The 25,957-nt window shown below is 46.0% G+C and overlaps 1 protein-coding gene across 1 annotated transcript in view; it reads right to left on the reverse strand.

Moving 5' to 3' along the window:
* PLXNA4 (plexin A4) overlaps positions 1–25,957 on the reverse strand; it is a 546,538-nt gene that overhangs the window by 123,403 nt on the left and 397,178 nt on the right. The window contains exons 8-12 of the mRNA XM_087935355.1: positions 23,011–23,110; positions 22,433–22,547; positions 9,493–9,693; positions 4,509–4,605; positions 1,923–2,113 (exon numbers count right to left, since the gene is read on the reverse strand). Coding sequence (XP_087791481.1) covers positions 1,923–2,113; positions 4,509–4,605; positions 9,493–9,693; positions 22,433–22,547; positions 23,011–23,110 — 704 coding nt within the window. The remainder of the gene's footprint in view (positions 1–1,922; positions 2,114–4,508; positions 4,606–9,492; positions 9,694–22,432; positions 22,548–23,010; positions 23,111–25,957) is intronic.

Consider the following 25,957-nt stretch of genomic DNA (forward strand, 5'->3'; position numbering starts at 1 on the left):
ACAAAGTGACCCATTGCAATAGATATAGATATAGAATAATAGAGTTAGAAAGGACCTTAGAGGTCTTCTAGTCCAACCTCCCGCTTAGGCAGGAAACCCTACACCACTTCAGACAAAAGGTGGTCCAATCTCTTCTTAAAAACTTCCAGCATTGGAGTATTTACAACTTCTGGAGGGCAAGTTGTTCCACTGGTTAATTATTCTCACTGTCAGGAAATTTCTCCTTAATTCTAGGTTGCTTCTCTCCTTGATCAGTTTCCATCCATCATTCGAGACAACAATGAATCCGCATACAGACCGGAGGTTGTACAACTTGCCTCACGGTGTGACCAGAACAATCCGGAACTAAACACACTCAAAACCATAGAAATGGTGGTAGACTTTAGGAGAAACCCTCCCGTACTACCACCTCTTACAATACTAGACAACACCGTATCAACAGTAGAGACCTTCAAATTTCTAGGTTCTATCATATCACAAGACCTAATATGGACACCTAACATCAAAAATGTCATCAAAAAAGCACAACAAAAAATGTTCTTCCTGCACCAACTCAGAAAGCTCAAACTGCCCAGGAAGCTGCTGATCCAGTTCTACAGAGGAATGATTGAGTCTGTCATCTGCACCTCTATAACTGTCTGGTTTAGCTCTGCAACCCAACAGGACAGACACAGCAGAGGATAATTAGGACTGCTGAAAAAACAATGGCTACCAACCTGTCTTCAATGGAGGACCTGTATACTGCACAAGTCAAAAAGAATGTTATGAAAATATTTACAGACCCCTCACATCCCGGACATAAACTGTTTCAACTTCTACCCTCAAAACGATGCTACAGAGCCCTGCACACCAGAACAACTAGACACAAGGACAGTTTTTTCCCTGAACACCATCACTCTGCTAAACAAATAATTCCCTCAATACTGTCAAGCTATTTACTAAGACTGTATTACTATTAATCCTCCCTTCCTTTCACCCATCTCCTCCCACTTATGACTGTATGACCCTAACTTTGTCGCTTGTCTCCTTGCAATTTATATGGACTGTTTCCTAGTATGATTTGGTTGCTTATTATATACCCTATGACTATCATTGTTGTACCTGATGATTCTTGACAAATGTATTTTTTCTTTTTATGTACACTGAGAACATATTCCCCAAGACAAATTGTTTGTGTGTCTAATCACACTTGGCCAATAAAAGAATTCTATTCTATTCTATTCTATTCTATTCTCTATTCTATCCTTATTCTTTCCTTATTCTTTCCCTATTCTATTCTATTCCATTCCATTCCATTCCATTCCATTCCATTCCATTCCATTCCATTCCATTCTATTCTATTCTATTCTATTCTATTCTATTCTATTCTATTCTATTCTATTCTCTATTCTATCCTTATTCTTTCCTTATTCTTTCCCTATTCTATTCTATTCCATTCCATTCCATTCCATTCCATTCCATTCCATTCTATTCTATTCTATTCTATTCTATTCTATTCTATTCTATTCTATTCTATTCTTATTCTTTCCCTATTCTATTCTATCCTATCCTATCCTATCCTATCCTATCCTATCCTTATTCTGTTCTGTTCAATTCAATTCAATTCGATTCGATTCGATCCACTGTTTCTTGTCCTATCCTCAGGTGTTTTGGAGAATAGCTTGACTCCCTTTTTGGGGGGGCAGCCCCTCAAATATTGCAACACTGCTATCATGTCACCCCACGTCCTTCCTTTCATTAGACTAGACATACCCAAATCCCTGCAACCGTTCCTCATGTTTGGCCCTCCGTTCCCTTAATCATCTTCGTTGCTCTTCTCCGCGCTCCTCCCGGAGTTTCAACGTCTTTTTTTACATCGTGGCGACCCAAACCGGATTCCCACACTTGAGAAAGCCTCGGCATGAGGAAGGGAAGATACTTACTTCCATAATCTTGGGGTTGGTGCATTTGCCGCCGGTCCCCAAAAGTTCCAGCCAACGGTTCTCCAGGATGGGGCAATGGTGCTTCAGCGTACACTGGTTCAAGTCTTCACACCAGCCACACTCATAGTCGGGGTCTGCCTTCAGACACAAACCACAGCTGTCCCTCATGGCTCCACACTTGTACAGGTGGACTGTAGGAAGAAGAGAGACCCGCTGAGGAGACAGGGTGGCGCAGAGAGGGGCGAGGTTGGCCTTGACAGAAAACTGGGCAGGGGAAGTGTTGGAGAGTAAGGTCCTATTTCTTCTATCAATTCTCAGGTGGATGAAAGGTACCCTGATTAAGGCACTGCTAAACAACCCAACAGTATAAGACAGCTTAATCGAGGAACCACAAAACTCCCACCAACAATGACACTTGGGTGTGAACAGAGGACAAACCCCATTCTCTTCTAGCACTGATGAGTGCTCTAGTTCTCTCACTAAAGGGACACTAAGCAAGGCATCTTGCTTGATATATGAACGCCTTCATTTCATCTAGGTTCAGCCATTAATCAGGTCTCTGGATTGGAAAACTAACATTCACCCAACATGCAAAGCAACAGAAACTCAGTCATCAAGAAAGAAAGAAAGAAAGAAAGAAAGAAAGAAAGAAAGGAAGGAAGGAAGGAAGGAAGGAAGGAAGGAAGGAAGGAAGGAAGGAAGGAAAGAAAGAAAGAAAGAAAGAAAGAAAGAAAGAAAGAAAGAAAGAAAGAAAGAAAGAAAGAAAGAAAGAAAGAAAGAAAGAAAGAAAGAAAGAAAGAAAGAAAGACCACCCAAGTCAGACAGATCTGTTTGGTCAAATTGTGAGAATGCATTCACAATGAATTTGAGAAATTAGGGGGGACCAAGGACTCCCCAGTTCAACCCTGAGCTGCAGAGATACTCTGGGAAGGGAATATTTGCAGCTCAGGGTTCAGCGGTGAGGTCCATGATGCTACCATAGCTTGACTGTCTTCTTGCAGACATTTTATGACCCAACTAGCTAATATCATCAGTGCTAGGAGTGGTATTTGCTTTCTGTTTATATACTGTGGGTGGGAGTATTCTTGGTGGTTCCTTGGCTGTTGTTGCGTTCAACCAATATTGACAAGGGAAGCCATCTGTATATTAACAGAGAACAAACCCCGCTCCTTTCTCACTGAGGTTGTTCCCTACTTGAGTCATGAAACATCTGCAAGAAAACCACCAAGCTCAGGGAGCACCAAGGACACCTCAGTCTTCCTCCTCCTCCTCCTCCTCCTCCTCCTCCTCCTCCTCCTCCCCACAAACCCCACTCCTTTCTGCAAGAAAACCACCAAGCTCAGAGAGCACCAAGACCTCACAGTCATCATCTTCCTCCTCCCTGCCTCCTCCTCCTCTTCCTCCTCCTCCTCCTCTCCACAAACCCTACTCCCTTCTAGCACTGATGATGTTACCTAGTTGGCTCATGAAATGCCTGCAAGAAAACCACCAAGCTCAGAGAGCACCAAGGAGCCCACAGTCATCATTTTCCTCTTGTTACTCCGCTTCCTTTTCTTCTTCCTTCTCCTCCCCTTCTTCTTCTCCTTCACTCCCCAAATCCCATTCTCTTCTAGCACTGATAATGTTATCTAGTTGGGTCATGAAACGTCTGCCAGAAAATCACCAAGCTGAGAGAGCACCAAGGACCCCGCAGATCTTCCTCCTCCCTTCCTCCTCCTTCCCTCCCCTCCCTCCCTCTCCTCCTCCTCCTCCTCCTCCTCCTCCTCCTCCTCCTCCTCCTCCTCCTCCTCCTCCTCTCTGCAAACGTCACTCTCTTTTAGCACTGATGATATTCCCTAGTTGGGTCATGAAACATCTGCAAGAAAACCACCAAGCTCAGAGAGCACCAAGGACCCCACAGTCATCATCTTCCTCCTCCCTACCTCCTCCTCCTCCTCTCCATAAACCCTACTCCCTTCTAACACCGATGATGTTACCTAGTTGGGTCATGAAACATCTGCAAGATAATCACTCAGCTCAGAGAGCACAATGGACTCCACAGTAGTTTTCCTCCTCCTCCTCCTCCTCCTCTCCACAAACCCTACTCCCTTCTAGCACTGATGATGTTACCTAGTTGGGTCATGAAACGTCTGCAAGAAAACCACCCAGCTCAGAGAGCACCAAGGACCTCCAGTCAGTCCTCCTCCTCCTCCTCCTCCTCCTCTTCCTTTCCGCTAACCCCACTCCCTTCTAGCACTGATGATATTCCCTAGTTGGGTCATGAAACGTCTGCAAGGAAACCACCCAGCTCAGAGAGCACCAAGGACCCTACGGAGAATAATCTACTGAAATTAAGCTTAGAAAGTGGGGCAGGTGCTTTGGGATTGACGGGGAGGAGAACGGAGTTGCTTTCCAAGCAGAAAGGAGCTGGTGTCCCCTCGCCCCGAGTAAACGCATTTAATTGAAAAGCGGAACAAAAATTAGCCAGGGAAACATCCAGCGATCGATGACAAAAGGAAGCAAGCACGGTTTGACTAGGTTTAGGGAACAAAAGTGGCTTGTTGCTAAGGTTACCTCTTCCAAGGACACGTTGAAACGCCGAGTTACCTTTATTCTGGGCTGGGTTGTCAATGTTGAAATTCCCATTCCACACGACCGTCAGATCCACCGGCAGGCTGTTAATCTCCATCCCGTCATAGGAATACTAAACAGGGAAGGGAACAAAACAGACATCAGACGCCTGTTGATCCGACCGTCGGTTTGTCACTGTATGTAAACCGAGTTTAAAAACAACAACAATAGCAGCTGCAACGGGACTATCTATTTAGATTTTGAGGGTTTGAGGAAAAAACAACTCCTCCAAAAACCATTGGAAAAACCAACTCACAACAGTTTGGTTAGGGACCATTCGAAATGACAAGCAGTGAATCTCAATCCTAAATTGCATTAACAGCGCGATACAAGGGAGGTACTAATACCACTCTATAAAGCCTTAGTAAGGCCACACCTAGAGTACTGCATCCAGTTTTGGTCACCACACTATAAAAAAAGATGATGAGACTCTGGAAAAAGTCCAGACAAGAGCAACCAGGATGATGAGAGGATTGGAGACTGAACCATATGAAGAAGGGTTACAGGAACCGGGCCTGGCTAGTCTAGGGAAGAGAAGGACCAGGGGAGACAGGAGAGCAGTCTTCCAATATTTGAGGGGCTGCCCCAGAGAGGAGGAAGGGGTCAAGCTATTTTCCAAGGCACCCGAAGGCCAGACAAGGAAGAATGGCTGGAAACTGAACAAGGAGAGATTCAACCTGGAAATAAGGAGAAACTTTCTGACAGGGAGAACAATCAACCCATGGAACAGAAGTTGCTCTCGGAAGTTGTGGGAGCTTCATCCCTGGAGGCTTTCAAGAAGAGATTGGACTCCCACTCATCAGAAATGGTGTAGAGTCTCCTGCTTGGGCGGGGGGTTGGACTAGATGACCTAACAAGGTCTCTCTGATTATCCGTTATCTGTTATCTGTTATCTGTATTCTTCTTTAATAAGATTTATTAAGGAGAAAGGAATGGGTTACAAGCAGTGGTGGGATGCTGCCGGTTCACAACAGTTCTAGCCAACCAGTGGCACTGGGGAGCAGTTGGCCCCGCCTCCTTTCCCCTGCCCTTTCCTATCCTATATTTCCTTGTATTTTAGCTCAGCCGATTCCGGCGACAGAGCCTATTGCCATTCCTCGGCTGTTTTGCTCAACAGCGCTGAATAGAAGGTAAGTTTTGTAGCTGAAAATCGGCGGAAAATCGCACATGCGAAGCACGCTCTGATAGGACCAGTAGTAAAAAAAAGTTTGAACTCCACCACTGGTTACAAGAATTCCCAAAGCTAAATTCCTCCCCAAGTATTTCAGATGAATACATCTCCTAATGCACTAGGGTAGTTATGGCAAACCTTTTGTGTTGCGGTGTGCCGAAAGCATGCGCGCGCCTGCCGGCACCCACAATGTAATGGGCCCTGCTCCCCATGCATGGATGTGCAACACACACACACACACCTTACCTGCACTGCGCATGGGTGTGCCTCCCAGCTGATTTGGGGCCCATTTGAGACCTTTAACAGCCTCCCAGAAGAAGCCACTGCAGCCTTGAAAGGCCGAAAAGCGGGCCTTCTGGAAATACCGAAAGTGCCTGTTTTCAGCCTCCAGAGGGCCTCTGTAGCCTGCATGAGGCCGTTTTTGTCCTCCTGGGGGGCTCAAGAAAAGCCTTTGGAGCCTTTGGAGGCTGAAAAATGGGGCCTGTTTCATCAGTTCCAGTTTCGTCAGTTCTGGTTTCATCACTTCCGGTATTTCCTGGAAGGCCTGTTTTTCGGCCTCCCCGCGGCTGCAGAGGCTTCCCACGAGCCTCTGGGAGGCCGAAAAAGGTCTCAAACTGGCCAAAAATCAGCTGGGAGGTGCGTGCATGCGCAATGCAAGTAAGTTTGGCTGGGGCGTGCCATCACGGCACTAGGGGGAGAGACTTGCTTACTTTCCTTTGTTTTCAGAATTGTCCTTTTTATTAGTTTATAATATAAAATTTTAAAAAAATACTGTGAATATTGTATTGTGTTGTACCCATAGTCCCTGGCTTACAATCTTTCATTTAGTGACCATTTGAAGTTACGAGGACGCTCAAACAAGTGACTTATGACTGTTTTTCACACTTACAACTGTTGTAGCATCCCGGTGGTCAGGTAACAATGAATCAGGCGCTTGGCGACTGGTTCATAGTTATGACAGTCGCAGCGCTCGAGTTCACATGATCCCCTTTTTGACCTCCTGATGGGCAAAGTCAGCGGGGGAAGCCAGATTCACTTAATAACCGTGTGACTAACTTAACTACTGCGGTGATTCACTTAACGACGGTGGCAAGAAAGGTTGTAAAATGGGGCAAAACTCACTTAACAACTATCTGGACATTCTTCCCTCATTAGGAAGTTCAGGAGACGAATCCGGTGGAAAGCAAGAAATTGTAACATCATTTGAAACCTGGCTGGGTTTTTTTTTTAATCTATGCTACAGAAAAACCCAACAAACAGCTGTCTCCTCTCCTAATGTGCTTTTCGATATTTGAGCATCACTCCCGTGGGTGCCTCCGTCTCGAAATGTTCGAATCCCTCCATAATCCTTTTCACACCGAGGCTGTTAACTTTCAGCCTGTTTCCCTCAAGCTTTCAGAATACAGATTGAATAAGAGTTGGAAGGGAACTTGGAGGTCATCTAGTTTGAGTAGTTTGGAGAACCGGCAAACTCCACCTCTGACTGGCCCTGCCAACCCCCATCTCTTCTCCGCCTCCCATTGAGTCCCAGCGGATCGGCTGGGTCTCCTTTGGTTGCCCTGCACAGGAGAACGGAGCTGGAAAGCAGGTTAGTTGTGGGGGGAGGGATGGAGATTTTACAATATCCTTCCCCTGCCACGCCCACCAAGCCACCAAGTCACGCCCACAGAACACCACGCCCACAGCTGATTGGCTGAGTCTCCTTTGGTTGCCCTGCACAGGAGAACGGAGCTGGAAAGCAGGTTAGTGGGGTGGGGAGGGAAGCGGGATTTTGCAGTATCCTTCCCCTGCCACGCCCACCAAGCCACGCCCACCAAGCTACACCACACCCACCTAGCCATGTCACGCTGCCCACAGAGCCAGTAGTAAAAAATTTTTGAATCCCACCACTGTCCCAAAGGTGTTTTTTTGTTTTTTTTCCAGGAGGCAACTGGACTTTTTGGTTTTTCTTTGAAGATGTTTTGCTTCTCATCCAAGAAGCTTCTTCAGCTCTGAAGGACCTTGGAGGTCTTCTAGTCCAACCCCTTGCCAATCATCATCATCCTACACTTTAAAAAGATACTTGGTTGATACCTAGGAGGTTTGGCAGCAACCCGTATCAAACATCGGAGCTAGTGAATGCTATTTGTGACACATTTTTCAATGTTCAGTTGACCGAGTTTCATGTTTAATGAATAAAAGAATCGACAACAACAAATCACAACAACAACAACCCCAAAATGATTCCTGCCAGCCAGAGCCAGTCCATTTTTCTTGTCCGTATAATCCTGGGCTTAGAAGACGCGGTCTGAAAGAGAGTCACCAGAGTGGGTGGGCGGACGGACGAGGGGGACAGTCGGGCTTAAAACCTTGCAAGCTCGAATGATGAGTAATTAACCCAAGGCAGGAATATGACGTGAGAGGGACGGGAAGGGGTTGGATAGCCCCGCTCTGAACCCATACATCTCCCGGCTTCATTGGACATTAGTTCCTCTTGACTGCATCGCTAAGTCGAAGGCCGAAGGCTGTGAATCCTTCACAGGCCTCCACGGGGGTCTTATGGCCACCCGAGGCTCTTAATTAAAAGGACAACATCTGTCCACGGCAAGGCAACGAGCAGAGGCCGGAAGCTTGACGCTCAGCCAGCTGCAGGAATCGAGAAAACACCGAGAGGGAAGGAGAAGCCCGCGTGAAGCTGGAGACGGGAGAAGAGGTTCCTCAAAAATCCCTTTGGGGAAACACCAGGAGACGATGAATTCTGGCTTCCCTCGGTGAACTTTGCTGGTCAGAAGGTCGCAAAAGGGGATCACGTGACCCCAGAACACTGCAGCCATCATAAATAGCAGTCAGTCGTCAACCGTAGACAGACGGTCTATCTATCATTTCTGCCTTTTCTTTTCTTTTCTTTCTTTCTATTTCTATCTGTCTGCCTGTCAATCTACCATCTATTTCTTTTTCTCTGTCTATCTGTCTATTTATCATCTGTCAGTATCTATCTATCTATCTATCTATCTATCTATCTATCTATCTATCTATCTATCTTCTTTTTATTTATATCTGTCCATTTATCTGTCTGTCTGTCTATATCTATCATCTATTTCTTTCTTTCTTTCTTTCTTTCTTTCTTTCTTTCTTTCTTTCTTTCTTTCTTTCTTTCTCTTCTTTCTTTCTTTCTTATCTGTATTTCTGTCTATATCTATCATCTATTTCTTCCTTCCTTTCTATCTATCATCTATCTTCTCTTTCTTTCTGTCTATCGGGCCATCTATCATCTCTTTCTGTCTGTGTCTGTCTGTCTGTCTATCTAACCTCTCTTTCTTTCTTTTTCTTTCGGTCTATCTGTCTATATCTATCTATCTTAGATAGATGATAGATAGATAGATAGATAGATAGATAGATAGATAGATAGATAGATAGATAGATGCAGATAGATAGATAGATAGATAGATAGATAGATAGATATAGACAGAAAGAAAAAGAAAGAGATGAAAGATGGACAGATGGACAGACAGAAAGAGAGGTTAGATCTATCTATCTATCTATCTATCTATCTATCTATCTATCTATCTATATCTACCTACCTATCTACCTACCAACCTACCTACTTACTTTACTTCTTTATCTATCATCGACTGGTATTTTTCTATTTCTGTATACCTTGTATTATTGCGAAATAAAACATTTTCCCTGGTGGAAAAAAAAAGGGTGTGTGTGTGTGGGGGGGGCTTTGACCCACAGTCCCAGCTGCCCCCCTGCCCCCTTTCTCCAGAGCCTCTCCTCCCTCCTCCCTTGTGGACGGCGCTTACTCACGGAAGTGTTCTGGCACTGTACGCTGGAGCTGTTGAACCTGAGGGCCGGCACTCTCTTCTCGAGGCCCTGGATGGTGATGATACACTCGTAGCCCCGTTGGCCCGACTGCGGTTGGGGTAAATTCTTGGCCTTCAGGGTGATGGGCTTGATGACATCCACGGGGACCAAGATCTTGCTGGCCCTCAGCAGCTGGGGACAGTCCTGCACACCAAGCAGACGGAACACAATTCTGGGAGTTAGGACAGAAAGCGCGACGTGTTCATCTTTTCCCCATGCGTCTTCTGGAACCCAGGACTCGGACAGGGGTGTATTAGGAAGATGACCTGATGTTTGTGGGCTTGTCTGTTCCAAGATAAGCTCCTCTGCCACCCGGACCCCCCCCCAATATACACACCCTGAGAACAAAAAATGTGTTGTCCACACACACAAAATTGACACTTCAAGAAGCGATTGGGCTTCCATTTGTCAGAAACGGTTTAGGGTCTCCTTCTTGGATGGGGGGGGGGGTTGGACTAGATGACCTACAAGGTCCCTTCCAACTCTGATTATCTGTTATCTGACATGAAATCTATTTCAGGTCTCAGGGATTGGCAGAGGAATTTGCTTACTTTATTTATTTAAAACCCACCTTTATTACTTTTATGTACAACTTTAGGGCATATCTAAGACTTCTTTCTCCTCTTATTTTTATTTTTCCTGCAACAAAAATACTGTGAGGTGATTTGGGTTGAGAAAGAGGGAATGACCCAAAGTCACCCACTTGGCATTCAAGCCAAAGGCAGGACTCGAACTCACTGTCTCCTGGTGATTGGACCAAAGTCACCTAACTGGCTTTCATGCCTAAGGCGGGACTAGAACTCACCATCTCCTGGTGATTGGACCAAAGTCACCCAGTCAGCTCTCATACATAAGGTGGGACTAGAATTCATCATCTCCTGGTCATTGGCCCAAACTCCCCCAGGTAGCTTACCTGCCTAAGGCAGGACTAGAACTCACCATTTTCTGGTCATTGGCTGAAAGTCACCCAGCCAGCTTTCATGCCTAAGGCAGAATTAGAACTCACCATCTTTTTTTGACTGGCCCAACCTCACCTAACTGGTTTTCCTGCCTATGGTGGGACTAGAACTCACAGTCTCCTGGTAATTGGCCCAAAGGCACCCAGTCTGCTTTCATACCTAAGGCAAGACTAGAACTCACCATCTCCTGGTCATTGGTCCAAAGTCATCCAGCCAGCTTTTGTGCCTAAGGCGGGACTAGAACTCACCATCTCCTGGTCATTGGTCCAAAGTCATCCAGCCGGCTTTTGTGCCTAAGGTGGGACTAGAACTCACACTCTCCTGGTGATTGGCCCAAAGGCACCCAGTCTGCTTTCATACCTAAGGCAAGACTAGAACTCACCATCTCCTGGTCATTGGTCCAAAGTCATCCAGCCAGCTTTTGTGCCTAAGGCGGGACTAGAACTTACACTCTCCTGGTCATTGGCCCAAAGGCACCCAGCTGGCTTTCATGCTTAAGGCGGCACTAGAACTTACTGTCTCCCAGTTTCTAACCTGGTTTCTTCACCGCTAGACCAACCTGGTTCTCTGTGAAAACGATCTATGTTTTTTTATGTACAGATTTGATGCTATTTGGCATCGGAAGGCAGACCGAGCGATACAATCCCAAGATCACCCTTTTTTTTAAATTCAGAAGGGACGAAATTCAGAAGGGAGCAGCTTTATACAGAATCCTCTCTCGACATTTTATATCATTCTATTCCAAATGGCCCCATAAGGTCTCATCTTCATTATAACCTAGCTAAGCTGTCTGACGGGATTACAAACAAAAATGTGCAAATTTTACCCTTTTTATCAGCCATGCTCAATTAGCCATCCTTTGGTCTGAAAGTTTTTGAACAAATTGGGGGAAATCATCCAATAATCTTTATAATGAATCCCTCTGTTGGGTTTATATATTTCCTAAAACGTATCAATTGCAAAGTGCAACAAATTACTTCAGTTCCTGATGTTTCTTTCCGGATGGCTATTAAAGTTAATTTAATACCTAAATAAATGTTAGATCGCTGGATCGGTGTACAAGTATGTAAAAAGGAGGAGAAATCGTTCTGTATGAAACAGCAAAACGACAAAAGAATTCTGGGGGAAAAAAAAGTCATTTTTTTTTCAAAGCTTTGATTCAAAGCTGCTCAACATTTATTGGCTGTACTAGCAAGTCTTTTAAAACATGCATGAATTGAATTGTCCCAGGATGCAGTTCTGCTGGGACTAGGCATTCAACATTATTAAACGAGCTACGTGTTCAAAAAGCCCCCCCAAAATAAGACAATAATCACTGCTCGGTAAATATCGTCTACGTATGTATATTTAAAACTGCACAATAATCAAATAATCTCTAGGAATTCTGGGAGTTGAAGTCCCCCCCATCGCAAAGCATGCTGGCTGGGGGATTCTGGGAGCTGAAGTCCATCCATCTTAAAGCAAGCTTGGCTGGGGGATTCTGGGAGATGAAGTCCACCCATCTTAAAGCATGCTGGCTGAGGAATTCTGGGAGTTGAAGTCTACCCATCTTAAAGCATGCTTTGCTGGGGAATTCTGGGAGTTGAAGTCCACCCATCTTAAAGCATGCCGGGTGGGGAATTCTGGGAGTTGAAGTTCCACCCATCTTAAAGCATGCTGGCTGAGGAATTCTGGGAGTTGAAGTCCACCTGTTTTAAGCCATGCTGGGTGAGGAATTCTGGGAGTTGAAGTCCACCCATCTTAAAGCATGCTTGGCTGGGGGATTCTGGGAGATGAAGTCCACCCATCTTAAAGCATGCTGGGTGAGGAATTCTGGGGGTTGAAATTCCACCCATCTTAAAGCATGCTGGGTGAGGAATTCTGGGAGTTGAAGTCCACCCATCTTAAAGCATGCTGGCTGAGGAATTCTGGGAGTTGAAGTCCACCCGTCTTAAAGCATGCTGTGTGAAGAACTCTGGGAATTGAAGTCCACATCTCTTAAATCATGCTGGGACAGGGAATTCTGGGTGTTGAAAACCCATTTAAAGCCCGTTGGCTGAGGACACCACAACTACCATAAGTACATGCCCGTTGCCAATCACCCCAATTTTGATCCCGTGACCGTGGGGTTGCTGCAACGGTGGTAAGTTGGAAACATGGTCATTCAGTCACTTTTTTTCCAGGCCGTTGCAACTTTAAACGGACACTAAACGAATGGCTGTAAGTCAAGGACTGCCTGTATCACGTTCTGCACAGGGCCACGGACATTTCAGGCTTCTAGAGTTAGGGCTGCAGAAGGCCAGGCCCCACAACCCCACTTTCATCCTCTTCTGCTTCCCCCCACTTCCCAAAATAAATTGCTTTTTAACGTTTCAATTAGGAAGTACATGGGAGTCAATCAGAGGGAGACACACAGGGTGAAGGGCCTGTTTGCCTTTTCCAGCCCTGGCCTCTTCAATTATCTATAATGAACTTCTTAACGCAGCCTCAAACCTTTTTATATGCTAACGAAGGCTGGGTTGAAGCCGTGGCAATTGCAAATTCTTGTTAAGGAATGAAAAGCACCGGAGCGGTATTGCCAGAGAGCAGGGGACAAAAATCCGATCTTGAAAGCTTCTGGTTCCTTGATCTACACACGACCTCTTGCATCCAGGATGTCAATCAATCAGAATAAAGCTGGAAGGGACCTTGGAGGTCATCCATATATGTCTGTCTGTCTCTCTATTTCCTTTTCCTCTCTATCCGTCTATCCATCCATCCATCCATATCTCTGTGTCATCTCTCTCTCTCTCCCTCTCTCCCTCCCTCACTCCCTCCTCCCTCTATACATACCTACATCTACCAGTATTGTCCATCCATCCATCCATTCATCCATCTGTCCATCTGTCTGTCTGTCTCTCTCTCTCTTCATGATCCATCCATCCATGTCTATCTTCTTATCTCTCTCTCATCCATCCATCCAACCATCCATCTGTTTACTTATTTCTCTCACCATCCATCCATCCATGTCTGTCTCTCTATTCATCCATCCATCCCTCTGTCTGTCTTTGTCTAGCTATCCATCCATCCACTTCTCTCTCTATCCATCCATCCACCCATCCACCCAACCATCCATGTCTGTCTGTCTGTCTGTCCATCCATCCATCCATTTCTATCTTATCTCTCTCTCTCATCCAAACATCCATGTCTGTCTGTCTATCCATTCATTCATCCATCCACTTCTCTCTCCATCCATCCACCCATCCATCCGTCCACTTCTCTCTCTCCATCCATACATCTATCATCCATCCACCCATGTCTGTCTTTGTCTATCTGTCCATTCATCCTCTCTCCATCTATCCCTCCACCCACCCACCCACCCATCCATCCACTTCTCTCTTTCCATCCATCCATCCACTTCTCTCTTTCCATCCATCCATCCACTTCTCTTTCCAATCCATCCCTCCATCCACTTCTCTGTCTTTCCATCCATCCATCCATCCATCCATTCATCGGTCCACTTGTTTTTCCATCCATCCATCCATCCATCCATCCATCCATCCATCCATCCATGTCTATCTTCTTATATCTCTCTCTCCCATCCATCCATCCATGTCTGCCTGCCTGCCTATCTATCTATCCATCCATTCACTTCTCTGTCTTCCATCCATCCACCCATCCACGTTTCCATCTCTCTCTCTCTCTCTCTCCTATCTACCTACCTACGTACCTACCTACCTAAATACCTACCTAAATACCTACCTACCCACCCACCCACCCAGGATGAGCCTGGAGGCCTCTTGATCCACCCACCCACCCAACAATCTCACACTTTTAAGATTGTCCCAGTTGAAAGGAGTTCTTTTTGTTAAAAAAGAAAGAAAGAAAGAAAGAAAGAAAGAAAGAAAGAAAGAAAGAAAGAAAGAAAGAAAGAAAGGAAGGAAGGAAGGAAGGAAGGAGACGCCTTCCATCGGAGGGCGATGGCCTCTTGGACTTTCTTTTCACCCTGCCTTGCCTTCCTCTCCCACCTGGCTCTGCCTGCACCTGTCAAGAATTTTCTCTCCTCCCTTCCCTTCCCTTCCCTTCCCCTCCCCTCCCCTCCCACCAGCGGGGCTCTTGACAACTCCAGAGGACGGGGGAATCTCTGGCTCCTGAAGTGGCAGCTTCGGGGAGAGGAAAGGAGAAAAAAAGGGGGGGAAGGACAAAGAAAAATCAGTGCATTTGAACCTGAAGGGGCCTCTTGAAGGATCTCCGGCGTGTGGCAGCTGGCTGGGAGAATGGAGGAGCTGCCAGCTGAAAACGATGAAATCATATTTGAAGTTTCTCGCTCTTTTATGTGGCTCGAGACCGGAATGAGTTGGAGGCCCTTGTAAGCGTGCAAGGTTTTTTTTTTTTCTTTTTTCTCTCTATTTCTTTCTTCTTCTTCTTTTTTTTAACCACCCTCTTTTCATCTCCTTCTCTTCTTCAGCCCCCCCGCCCCACGCTCCCATTTCGGAGGCCAGAGCAAACACGGAGAGATGAATGAAGAAGAAGAAGAAGAAGAAGAAGAAGAAGAAGAAGAAGAAGAAGAAGAAGAAGAAGAAGAAGAAGAAGAAGAAGAAGAAGAAGAAGAAGAAGAAGAAGAAGAAGAAGAAAGAAAGAAAGAAAGAAAAAAAGAAAGAAAAAAAGAAACCCCATGTAATTAGATGATTAAATATCTTTTAAGCCTGGGCCCGAACAGGCTGGTTATCTGGAATTGCTCTTTTTTCTTTTCTTTTTTCTTTTTTTTGGTTTCTTTTGGTAACATTCCCAGCCTTTCTTCTTACCAGCATTTTTTCTGCCTCCTATCACCTCCCCCCTGTGCTCTTTCGTGCACGCGCCACCCGGGTTTTTCTACATTCAATGAAAACCCGGAATCCCTTTCAAGGCTCTGAAAAAAAGATACGGTTGAAATACAGACCCCCGACAAGAATGAGGCTTAAGGGCTTTGTTTCCCCTGCCAGCCTCACTCTCTGCCGGACACGCCAGCCCGGTGGATGGAGAGGAGAGGAGAATTGGATCTCAGGAAGGATCCGTATCCACTTGCTGCCTCAAAGGCCCGGTCCGTGACGGCTCTTTAATCATGTGCCAGCCAGCCTGTTCGGACCCAGCTCCTCAAACAATGACAAACCCCTCTGTATTTAAATCAACGATCCCTTTATTACTAATGCCAAGAGTTTCTCTCTCACCGCAGGCTAACAAGTCTGTCCGGCAGGGAGAGGAATAGGTCTCTGCCATGTCTGTTTGTCTCTGCCCCGTGCCTTTTATCCCTAGAGCTTGGGTGGGGCTTCTCTAGCAGCGGTGGCTCTTCTGTCCCAAGGACCGGCCCGTAGATTTCCACTGCTCTCCTCTCCTCTATGCCTTCTGCATGTCAGGCACTGTACCCAGCTGTTCCTCCTCTTCCTCATCAGCCACCTCCAGACCTGGGGGCTATTGACTCTCCATCTGAGGGCTGACGGACAGCCCAGACTCCACCTTGGTCTCCCTCTCTCTGTCTCTCTCTGTCTCTGTCTCTCTCTGATAGTTGCCTTCTCTCTTCCCCCTCAGAGCTCTCAGGTTGCCTTGATGGTGACCCTGATTCCCACACCTCCTCCTCTTCCTCCTCCGCTTCCTCCTCCTCCTCTGATTCGGCTGCTGGAGAGGCCGGCAATCGAGAGGCCATGACACAGCCAACTCCGTAGAAGCTGTGGAGAGGAGGAGAAGGAAGATGACGACTACGGGGTTCTCGGTGCTCTCTGAACTTGGCTGCATTTTTGCTGACATTTATTGAACCTGTCAGGGCTCCAGCACTTACCCCCATTTAAATCAGGAGTCTCTAACTGGATTTTCAAAGCTTAAAGAAGATTTATTAGGAGAAGACATGCCAGCACTGCCTGGGTGTGGCCAACTCTGAGGCACATAATTCATTGTCACTCTTGACCCTGGTTTTCCCCTCTACCCCCTGGGTGTATCATAATTCATATTCTCCAATGGGACACATCCATAGCCCAGAGTCATCAATCATGCTCTCCAGTTAGATTTTTGTGTGGCAGAAACTTCAGTCGCCTGGAAACTATCTATGAAAACATTTATGGAACGCAGTTTCGTTTTTGCAAGCCGCTACACTCCTCCTCCTTCCCTTTTTGTTGGCAACTCTAAAAAGGCCATAGAAATATTTTATGAGTTGACAATAACATCATTAGTGCTAGACTGAGGTTTGCTCTGTTTATATACAAATATACAGGGCAAGCCACTTGTATATAAACAGAGGGCAACCCTGCTCCCTTCTAGCACTGATCATGGTACCTGGCTGGGTTATGAAACACCTGCAAGAAGACAACCAGATAACAGATAATCAGTTGGAAGGGACCTTGTAGGTCATCTAGTCCAACCCCCCACCCAAGCAGGGGACCCTACACCATTTCTGACAAATGGCAGTCCAATCTTTTCTTGAAAGTCTCAAGTGATGACCCTCCCACAACTTCCGAGAGCAACTTCTGTTCCATGGGTTGATTGTTCTTACTGTCAGAAAGTTTCTCCTTATTTCCAGGTTAAATCTCTCCTTGTTCAGTTTCCATCCATTATTCCTTCTCTGGCCTACAGGCGCTTTAGCAAAAAGATTGACCCCTTCCTCCTCTCTGTGGCAGCCCCTCAACTATTGGAAGACTGCTATCCTGTCTCTCCTAGTCCTTCTCTTTACTAGACTAGCCAAGCCCAGTTCTTGTAATAGTTCTTCATATGTTTTAGCCTCCAGTCCCCTCATCATCCTGGTTGCTCTTCTCTGCACTTTTTCTAGACTCTTAACCTCTTTTTTTACAGTGTGGTGACAAAACTGGATGCAGTACTCTAGGTGTGGCCTTACTGAGGCTTTATAGAGTGGTATTAGTACCTCCTTTGATCTCGATTGTATCTCTCTGTTAATGCCACTTAGGATTGCATTGGCTTTTTTGCCTGCTGCTGCACTCTCCTGGCTCCTATTTAGCTGGTTGTCCACTAAGACTCCAAGATCCCCCTCGCAGTTCCTGCTATTGAGCCTGGTTTCACCCAGTCTATATGTGCATATATAGACTGGATGTGTGTATAAGCTTAGATAAGCACCAAGGACCCCATATTTTCATTCTTTTCGCAACAGCGGCATGGAGCTAAGCTCCCGGAGTCCGTAAGAGCCCACTGCTTTTATCAATGCGACAAAAGAACATTGTGCCACCGCACCATAAGCTCTGACGCTTCCATACGTTACGACACACGTGTACAAAAGGGACGATGCTGCGACTCTTCTTTTGTTATTGTGCCCCTGCTTATTTCTCGTGGATGCTGCGGCCCCAACCGCTAAGAGTTAACCAAAAAAAACTCACCCCACCCTCCCGTTGTCTCTTCTCCTGAATTATTAAAGGCAATTCTGAGTGAAGAATCAGCACAATTTCCACCTGATGGATCTATCGATCAATAGATCTTGTAATTGAAACTAATGCAAACTTGTAGCCCAGCGTTCCTAATTTAAAGTCACGGGAGCACAACCCTCCAACTCCTAGCGAAAAGGACCAAATTGGGATGGAACGCCTGGATGACCTTGGGTTATCGAGGGGAAGCGATGCTGCCTAGGAAACTATCAGATCAGAGAACCAGGAGCCTCCATTGGCTTAATGGTCACGGGGAAGAAACGTAGGAAGGATGGTCCCAGTGGATCAAGCAGTTAAAAGTGGTGGCAGGAAGTTTGTGCAGGTAGACCTCGAGTTACGACCACAATTGAGCCCCAAATTTCTGTTGCTAAGCGCTGACAGTTAATTTTGCCCTATTTTACAACCCGTAGCTTCTTATTTAAGCGGGCCAAGGCCAAACGCCCTGGTGAGCCAGATGTTTGAAACATCACCTGAAGATGCCTCACATGACATTATACAGATCTCGGATTGGATGGCCCGTTTGAACTATTGTTGGCGGGAACGTTGCCATCACTTTGTATGTGTGATGTTTTGCGCCGAGTGCTTCAGATCTTGAGTTCTTTTGATGCTACCTACCACTTTGATTTCCAGTAAAAGTCCTTTTCTCTATAATAATGGAGTCTAAGGTTTTCTTTCTTGGATTTTGTTCTGACCCAAACCTGGCTCCACGAGAGTAAACACAAGACAAAGGTACCGGCACAACCTTTTACGGTTTCATTTACGAATCCTGTTTCTACACAGATAAAAAGGTTCCGACAAGAAAGAGCCTTGCCAAGTTTTTGCAAGTCTGCCAAGAACAACAGATAAAGTTCCTAAACAACAAATCAAAGAGTCTCCAAATACCAACTCGGACATTCCTAACATCCACCAAGCTCGAGTATCAAACTTCTCTGCAAAGAACTCCGGTTTCTCAGCTGGCTTTTATCTCTTAAGGGAGGGGCCATTAAATTGCAGCCTTACTCTCGAGTCACCTCTGCTGGTGCAGCTGCTCTTTCCTTTGAGCAGCCCTGCAAACATGCACACTTGGCACAGGCTCCTCGGGATGCTCTTCCTCACTGCTGCCAGCCTCCACAATCTCCAAAGGCAGCATTCCCCTCCCTGATGGTCCTGGCCCCATCCCTGCATCACATGCAGGCCCCTCATCTGAGTCCTCGCTCTCCGAGACCTCAGCCATCCACACCTGCTGCCGGCAAACCACAACAGATTTTGGATGGAACCTCACCTGACAGCAGGGGTGAGTAGGAGGGCTGATCCTGCGCTTTTCTCTTCTTTCTCCTCTCTCTGATCCACGGAGGGTTTTTTTACGACTGGTTCATTTGAACCGGTGCGAACCGGTAGCATGGCACCACTGGTTTGACATCCGTGGCATGGAGAAAAATCTCTCAAGGACTTCGGTACTGAATTCACCTTCTGATAAGCCACAGACTGTCATCCAACAGCGTGCAATGATGGTTGGATCTCTGCTAGTGGGCACTGTATACAGTAAACCATCATCCTGACCCGGCAAAGTTATTCTTGTCTCCTTTTCACAACAGTGGCTACAATTTTTAGGGGTTTTCTTTTTCTCCACTCCTGTTCAAAGGCCGATATCATCTTATTGTGGTAGCAGTCTATCATGCTTCCTCCTCCCCAGCTGGTAAACAGCACACCCTCCCTCTCTCCCACCCCATTCGAGGAAATAATAACCACAGATTCTTCAACTCAAGGGCTGCAACCCAACACATATTTCAAAGCAGCTGGTTGTGTTTTCAAAAGCCCCCGAAAAAGGGAAATTATCCGCCCAAAGCAAAGTGCTCCGATCCCCAATCGCGCGATCCGATCATCCTCCTTTTGTTTTTGAGTCAGCTCTGTGCCGACCGTACAAATATCTTCGTTTTATTGCTGAGATGAAGTTTGGAAGATGAGACGAATAGGACTTTGCACAGTCCGGGCTCTTTGAGAATACCGGGCAAATTTGGGTTTCAATTAGAGGAGGAAATCAAATCATCAGATCTAGAATAAAGAACTCCATTTTCAAAGCCAGGCTGAATCATTGCTTAACGTCGTAGCTCTGATGAAATTCGCATCACTTCCAATGCTCGTAAATCTTTTGATTAGGGTTGTGATTCTGGAATCTGGATATCGTTAGGACTGTGTGGTTTTCCCAACTCGGATTCTAAAAATAAGCCTCAGCGTAGGAAGAAGTATCTATACCAGTAGTGGCTAAAGTTTTGGGGCTCCTGTGTCAAAAATAGTCGTGCTCGGTGCCAGCACCCAGAAGACAATGCGCGCCCCGCCATGCCCCTGCGCACACACACGCAATTCCCACCAAACCACCTTCGCCATCCCCTTACCTAAACTGCACCTCACAGCTGATTTTTGGCCAGTTTGAGGCCTCTTTCAGCCTCCCAGAGGCTTCAGGAAGGCTTCTGCAAGCTTCTCCAGGCTTTTCAGGCCAAAAACTAGGCCCGTTTCATTACTTCTGGTATTTCCAGAAAAATAGGAAGTGACAAAACAGGCCTAGTTTTGAGCCTGAAAAGCCTGCAGAAGCCATCCTGAAGCCTCTGGGAGGCCGAAAAAGACCTCAAACTGGCTGAAAATCAGCTGTGAGGTGCGTGCATGCACAGTGAGGTAGGCTTGCCTGCAGCTCGCATGCTATCACAAACGGCTCTACATGCCACCTGTGGCACATGGGCCATAGGTTCTCCATTGTGGATCTCTACAGAACTTGTCTGCAATTCTTTAAAGCAGCCGGATCTTTCCCCAGAATTCTGCAGCTGTCCTGAGAAAAGATGCCGCTGCTTTAAATAATTGTAAACAGGGACTAGTCTTATGCAGATCATTATGTACCAGAGCAGAGGTCTCCAAACTTGGCAACTTAAAAGCTTGTATACTTCAACTCCCAGAATTCCCCAGAATTATGGAAGTTGAAGTCCACAAGCCTTAAAGTTGCCAAGTTTGGAGACTCCTGTCCCAGAGCACTTTTTTTTTCTGAAACCCCAATAAGTTGCACAACCTGATCAGGTATTTTGAAACTTGGAAGGTGGTGGTTCAATGGTTTTTGATCTTTTAAACGAATTGGAGTTACTGGTGGTCCTAGACTTACAGCCATTCATTTAGTGACAGTTCAATGGCACTGAAAATGGGACTTACAACTGGCCCTTCTACCTACAATCGTTGCAGCATCCACCCAGTGACATGTTTAAAATTGGTGATTGACATCCCAAAGGGGCTTTTTCCAAGAGGCAACTGCACTTTCTTGTTTTTCTGTGAAGATGTTTCGCTTCTCAGCCGAGAAGCTTCTTCAGCTCCGACTGGATGGTGGGAAAGGATTGAGACTCCTGGCAGACAGCTGGTCATTTGCATCCTTTTAGAGGGACGTTGAGGCGACTTGGAGGTTTATCTGTGTCCTCAGGGTCACCTAAGTAGTGCAAATGGGCGTGGAGCCTTTTTGGAATGGTTGAAAGGACTGTGCAATTCCAAGAAGGCTTCACACCCATTTGCACCACTCAGGTGACCCTGAGGACACAGATCAACCTCCAAGTGGCCTCAACGACTTTTGGAAAAGGATGCAAATGACCAGTTCTGTCCGGAAGGAATATAAATCCTTTCATTCTCCACCATCCAATCAGAGCTGACGAAGCTTCTTGGAGGAGAAGCAAAACGTCTTCACAGAAAACCCAGAAAGTCCAGTTGCCTCTTGAAAAAAAAGGCACCTTTGGGACAACCACCACTTGGATGACTAAGAATCTGCACAGGAATTTGGCAACTGACATGTACTTATGATGGTTGCAACATTCCAGGGTCACCTGATTGCCCCTTACAACCTTTCCAGCTGGCTTCCAGCAAGCAAAATCAAAGGTGGAAGCCAGATTCACTTAACAACCATGCGACTCATGAAACAACTGCAGCAAAAAAAAAGTCATAAAATCAGGCACAAGTCACTTAACAACTGCCTTGCTCAGCGATGGAAACTCTGATCCCAATTGTAGTCATATGCCGAGGACTACCTGAGTGTAATTTATTTCTATACAGCTGTTGATAAAAAGTTATTTAACCAACGCTCGTTTAAATTTCCACTCCTGTTGCAAACAATCTGAGCCACGGAATTCATGCAGAATATTTAACACTGCCCGAATATCCAGAATTCTGGGAATATTTCAGATTGTTTCCCCGTGAGATTGCTGGTGAAAAAAATGAATTCACTTTGTAGCTCCGTCTCAGCCCTAGAAGAGCATACATCTTTCTACACAGCCTTCCCAAATTCTATTTCTTTCTGACAAAATAAACTCTGCCGAGTCTTCTTCTAGCTTTTGTTATTATGTTTCTTTGTTGCACAGTTAGCCAGATGTTTAGTCCGGATTTGGCAATTTTCTGTCCACCTATCAAGTCCTTTCCAGGGACTTGAGTTAGGCAGATGCTGTTATTTCATCATATTAAAGGAGGCAAATTGTCCCAAGTAAAATTTGGTTGTTGTTATTATTATTATTATTATTATTATTTAGGCCCCCATCAAGAGGAGATCTCAGAAACATCCTTCTGTCCACCTACCTCAGGGACTTTGACTTGTCCTTCCAGGAAGTGACAATTGCGAGGTTCGTGGGTGCAAACGTGACGATATTTACACCAATAGCATCGGTAGGGGCTTTCGACACACGAGAGGCACCTGAAAAAATTAGAAGAGAAAAGAAATATCAAAAAAACACACCAGTGGCAGGATTCAATTTTTTTTTTTACAGCCGGTTCTGTGGGCGTGGCTTGGTGGGCGTGGCAGGGGAAGAATACTGTAAAATCCCCATTCCCTCCCCCATCCCACTAACCTGCTTTCCAGCTCCGTTCTCCTATGCAGGGCAACCCAAAAAGACCCAGCCAATCAGCTGGGACTCGGGAGGCGGAGAATAGATGGGGTGGGCGGGCCCAGTCAGAGGTGGGATTGGCCGGTTCTCTGAACTACTCCAAATTTCCGCTACCGGTTCTCCAGAACAGGTCAGAATCGGCTGAATGACCACCTCTGAAGCACCCATGCCATTCTTTGGGGTGGGGGTGGGGTTTAAATAAATCAAAGCACTGATCCTAGCCACAGAGGCACCGTCAGAAAAAGAGGACCCAGGAGAGAAGCGTGAACTCACGAGGTGTGGACGCTGCAGTTGTAGAAGACAAAGCTGGTGCTGGCAAAAGTCATGCCGGTTTCTTTGGATTTGAGCTGGAGTTGGACAACGTGGTGGTCTCCTGCGAGGAAGGAAAACAACAGGGTTACCTTGCTATTCATCCGAATACAGAGATGGAGGGAAGTCCGTGCTTCTAGCAACTCTACCTGTGTCCTGGTCCACCTGCACACGGCTGTTCTCCAGGGCAGAGAACTCGGCAACTTTAAGACTATGCCAGCTGAGGAATTAGCACACATATAGACTGGGTGACACCAGGCTCAATGGCAGGAACTGGGAGAGGGATCTTGGAGTCTTAGTGGACAACCAGCTGAATAGGAGCCAGCCGTGTGCAGTGGCAGCCCAAAAAGCCAATGCAATCCTAGGTTGCATTAACAGAGGGATACAATCGAGATCAAGTGAGGCACTAATACCACTCTATAAAGCCTTAGTAAGACCACACCTAGAGTACTGCATCCAGTTTTGGTCACCACACTATAAAAAAAGAGGTTGAGACTCTAGAAAAAGTACAGAGAAGAGCAACCAGGATGATGACACTAAAACATATGATGAACGGTTGCAGGAACTGGGCCTGGCTAGTCTAGGGAAGAGAAGGACCAGGGGAGACAGGAGAGCAGCCTTCCAATATTTGAGGGGCTGCCACAGAGAGGAGGAAGAGGGGTCAAGCTATTCTCCAAGGCACCTGAAAGCAAGATAAGAAATAATGGATGGAAACCGAACAAGGAAAGATTCAACCTGGAAATAAGGAGAAACTTTCTGACAGTGAGAACAATCAGCCAATGGAACAGAAGTTGCCTTTGGAAGTTGTGGAAGTGCCATCACTTGAGACTTTCAAGAGAGACAAGCCTGCCATTTGTCAGAAATGGTGTAGGGTCTCCTGCTTGGGTGGGGGTTGGACTAGATGACCTCCAAGCTCCTTTCCAACTCTGTTAATCTGAATTCTGGGAGTTGAAGTCCACAAGTCTTAAAGTTGCCATGTTTGGAGACGCCTGCCCTAAGGGAAATGTTCTTTCAAAGAATGAGGTAAAATTGCCAATGTAGTTGTGTTTCTCTACCTGGCGGCTTGGACTTGCCACTAATATTTTAAAGAGCTGGCTCTGGATTTGAACTTTTAAACCAGCTTTCAACCGAGATAACCCAGACTTAAATCATTCCGGAGCGTGTTGATGCTAGTCCTAAATTAAACTTGGCGGTACTCATTTGTTTAGTGGCTGTTCCAAGTTACAGCGGCTGTCAGTGTTCCAGCAAACCTCCACTCCAATCAGTAACTCCGAGACAAACGTCTTTCAAAAGTACCTTTATTAGAATAGCACCTGGCACATCAGTGGAATCCCAAATCTAAAAGTTTTTTCAGGATTTCTGCAATTTCCCAAACTACAAATCCATTGTCGTGCTCTTGTTGGAGTCTGATTCTTTGGGGGATATTGATCAGCTGACAGGGACTGTGGCTCCGGTGGCTGTGAAAGAAACGGGGGGAGAGCACAGTCCGGCTGGGCATTCAGAGGAAGAAGACCCAGGGCCATCCCCTCTTCATCCTAGGACACACAGGGAGGAACAGAGAAGGGAGCAACATGTGTTACGGTAGAGGAAAAGGCCTTGATCCCTTTCATTAGTTGCAGCTGGGAGAACAGGATATAAGTGGGGCATTTTAAATAGCTCTTTGCTGGAAGCAAAACATGCTTTATCTTGGTCGAGGCCTATCTGGGTTTTGGCGTCTTCCCAACTGTGGTTGCTGCAATTATCTTGTGGAAGTCTGCAATTTATCATCCTGGCCTGCAGTGTTAATGACTGCAGTGTCGCTTGTGTTGGGTTTTTTTTTTTACTTCTAATTATTTTTAGTTTTGGTTTGGACTGCATTTACTCCCTTCATAAACTGTTTTTGGAAGAGCTTGATGTCAAGTCGAGAATAATTGGACCTTGAAGCCCAAGTTGAAGGCATTAAAGGGAATTTATTCTACTTTTGTGACTGTGTTATTTTTGTGTCACGCCCCGGGTCATCACATCCATCTCCCCTTGGTCGTCATCACATCACATGGCCCAATCATGATCCATCCAAAAGTACGATCCTTATTTCATCCTGTGCCGTACTCAATGACCTTGGACTAAGGGAAGAATTTTATTTTGTCTACTTAGAGCTACTTCATTGAAATCACCCCACTTCCACTTTCTCAGGCTATGTGGCAGCGTGGAATATGGTTTCCAAAGCTGACAGGCATCCCCCCTTGAGAAATTCACCTCCTAAAAGAGACAATAAGCAACAAACAAAACACAACCACAACTTTTGAGATATGTTTGTCTCGGAGTTGCTGATTGGAATGGAGGTTTGCTGGAATGCTGACATTATCCCAAATCTCCTCCCTCCCACTTTCTCAGGCTATGTGGCAACGTGGAATATGGTTTCCAAAGCTGACAGGCATCCCCCCTTGAGAAATTCACCTCCTAAAAGAGACAATAAGCAACAAACAAAACACAACCACAACTTTTGAGATATGTTTGTCTCGGAGTTGCTGATTGGAATGGAGGTTTGCTGGAACGCTGACGTTATCCCAAATCTCCTCCTCCCACTTTCTCAGGCTATGTGGCAACGTGGAATATGGTTTCCAAAGCTGACAGGCATCCCCCTTGAGAAATTCACCTCCTAAAAGAGACAATAAGCAACAAACAAAACACAACCACAACTTTTGAGATATGTTTGTCTCGGAGTTGCTGATTGGAGTGGAGGTTTGCTGGAATGCTGACATTATCCCAAATCTCCTCCCTCCCACTTTCTCAGGCTATGTCGCAACACGGAATATGCCTTCCAAAGCTGACAGCGGCACAGAAAGAAGTGACACGCGGCCATTTTTCACACTTACGGGCCGTTAGCAGCATCCCTGTGGTCACGTGATCAAAATTCAGTTGCTGGGCCACT

The sequence above is a fragment of the Pseudonaja textilis genome, chromosome 5 (genome assembly GCF_049901715.1).
Source record: "Pseudonaja textilis isolate UNSWEBS1 chromosome 5, rPseTex1.2, whole genome shotgun sequence".
NCBI lineage: Eukaryota > Metazoa > Chordata > Lepidosauria > Squamata > Elapidae > Pseudonaja > Pseudonaja textilis.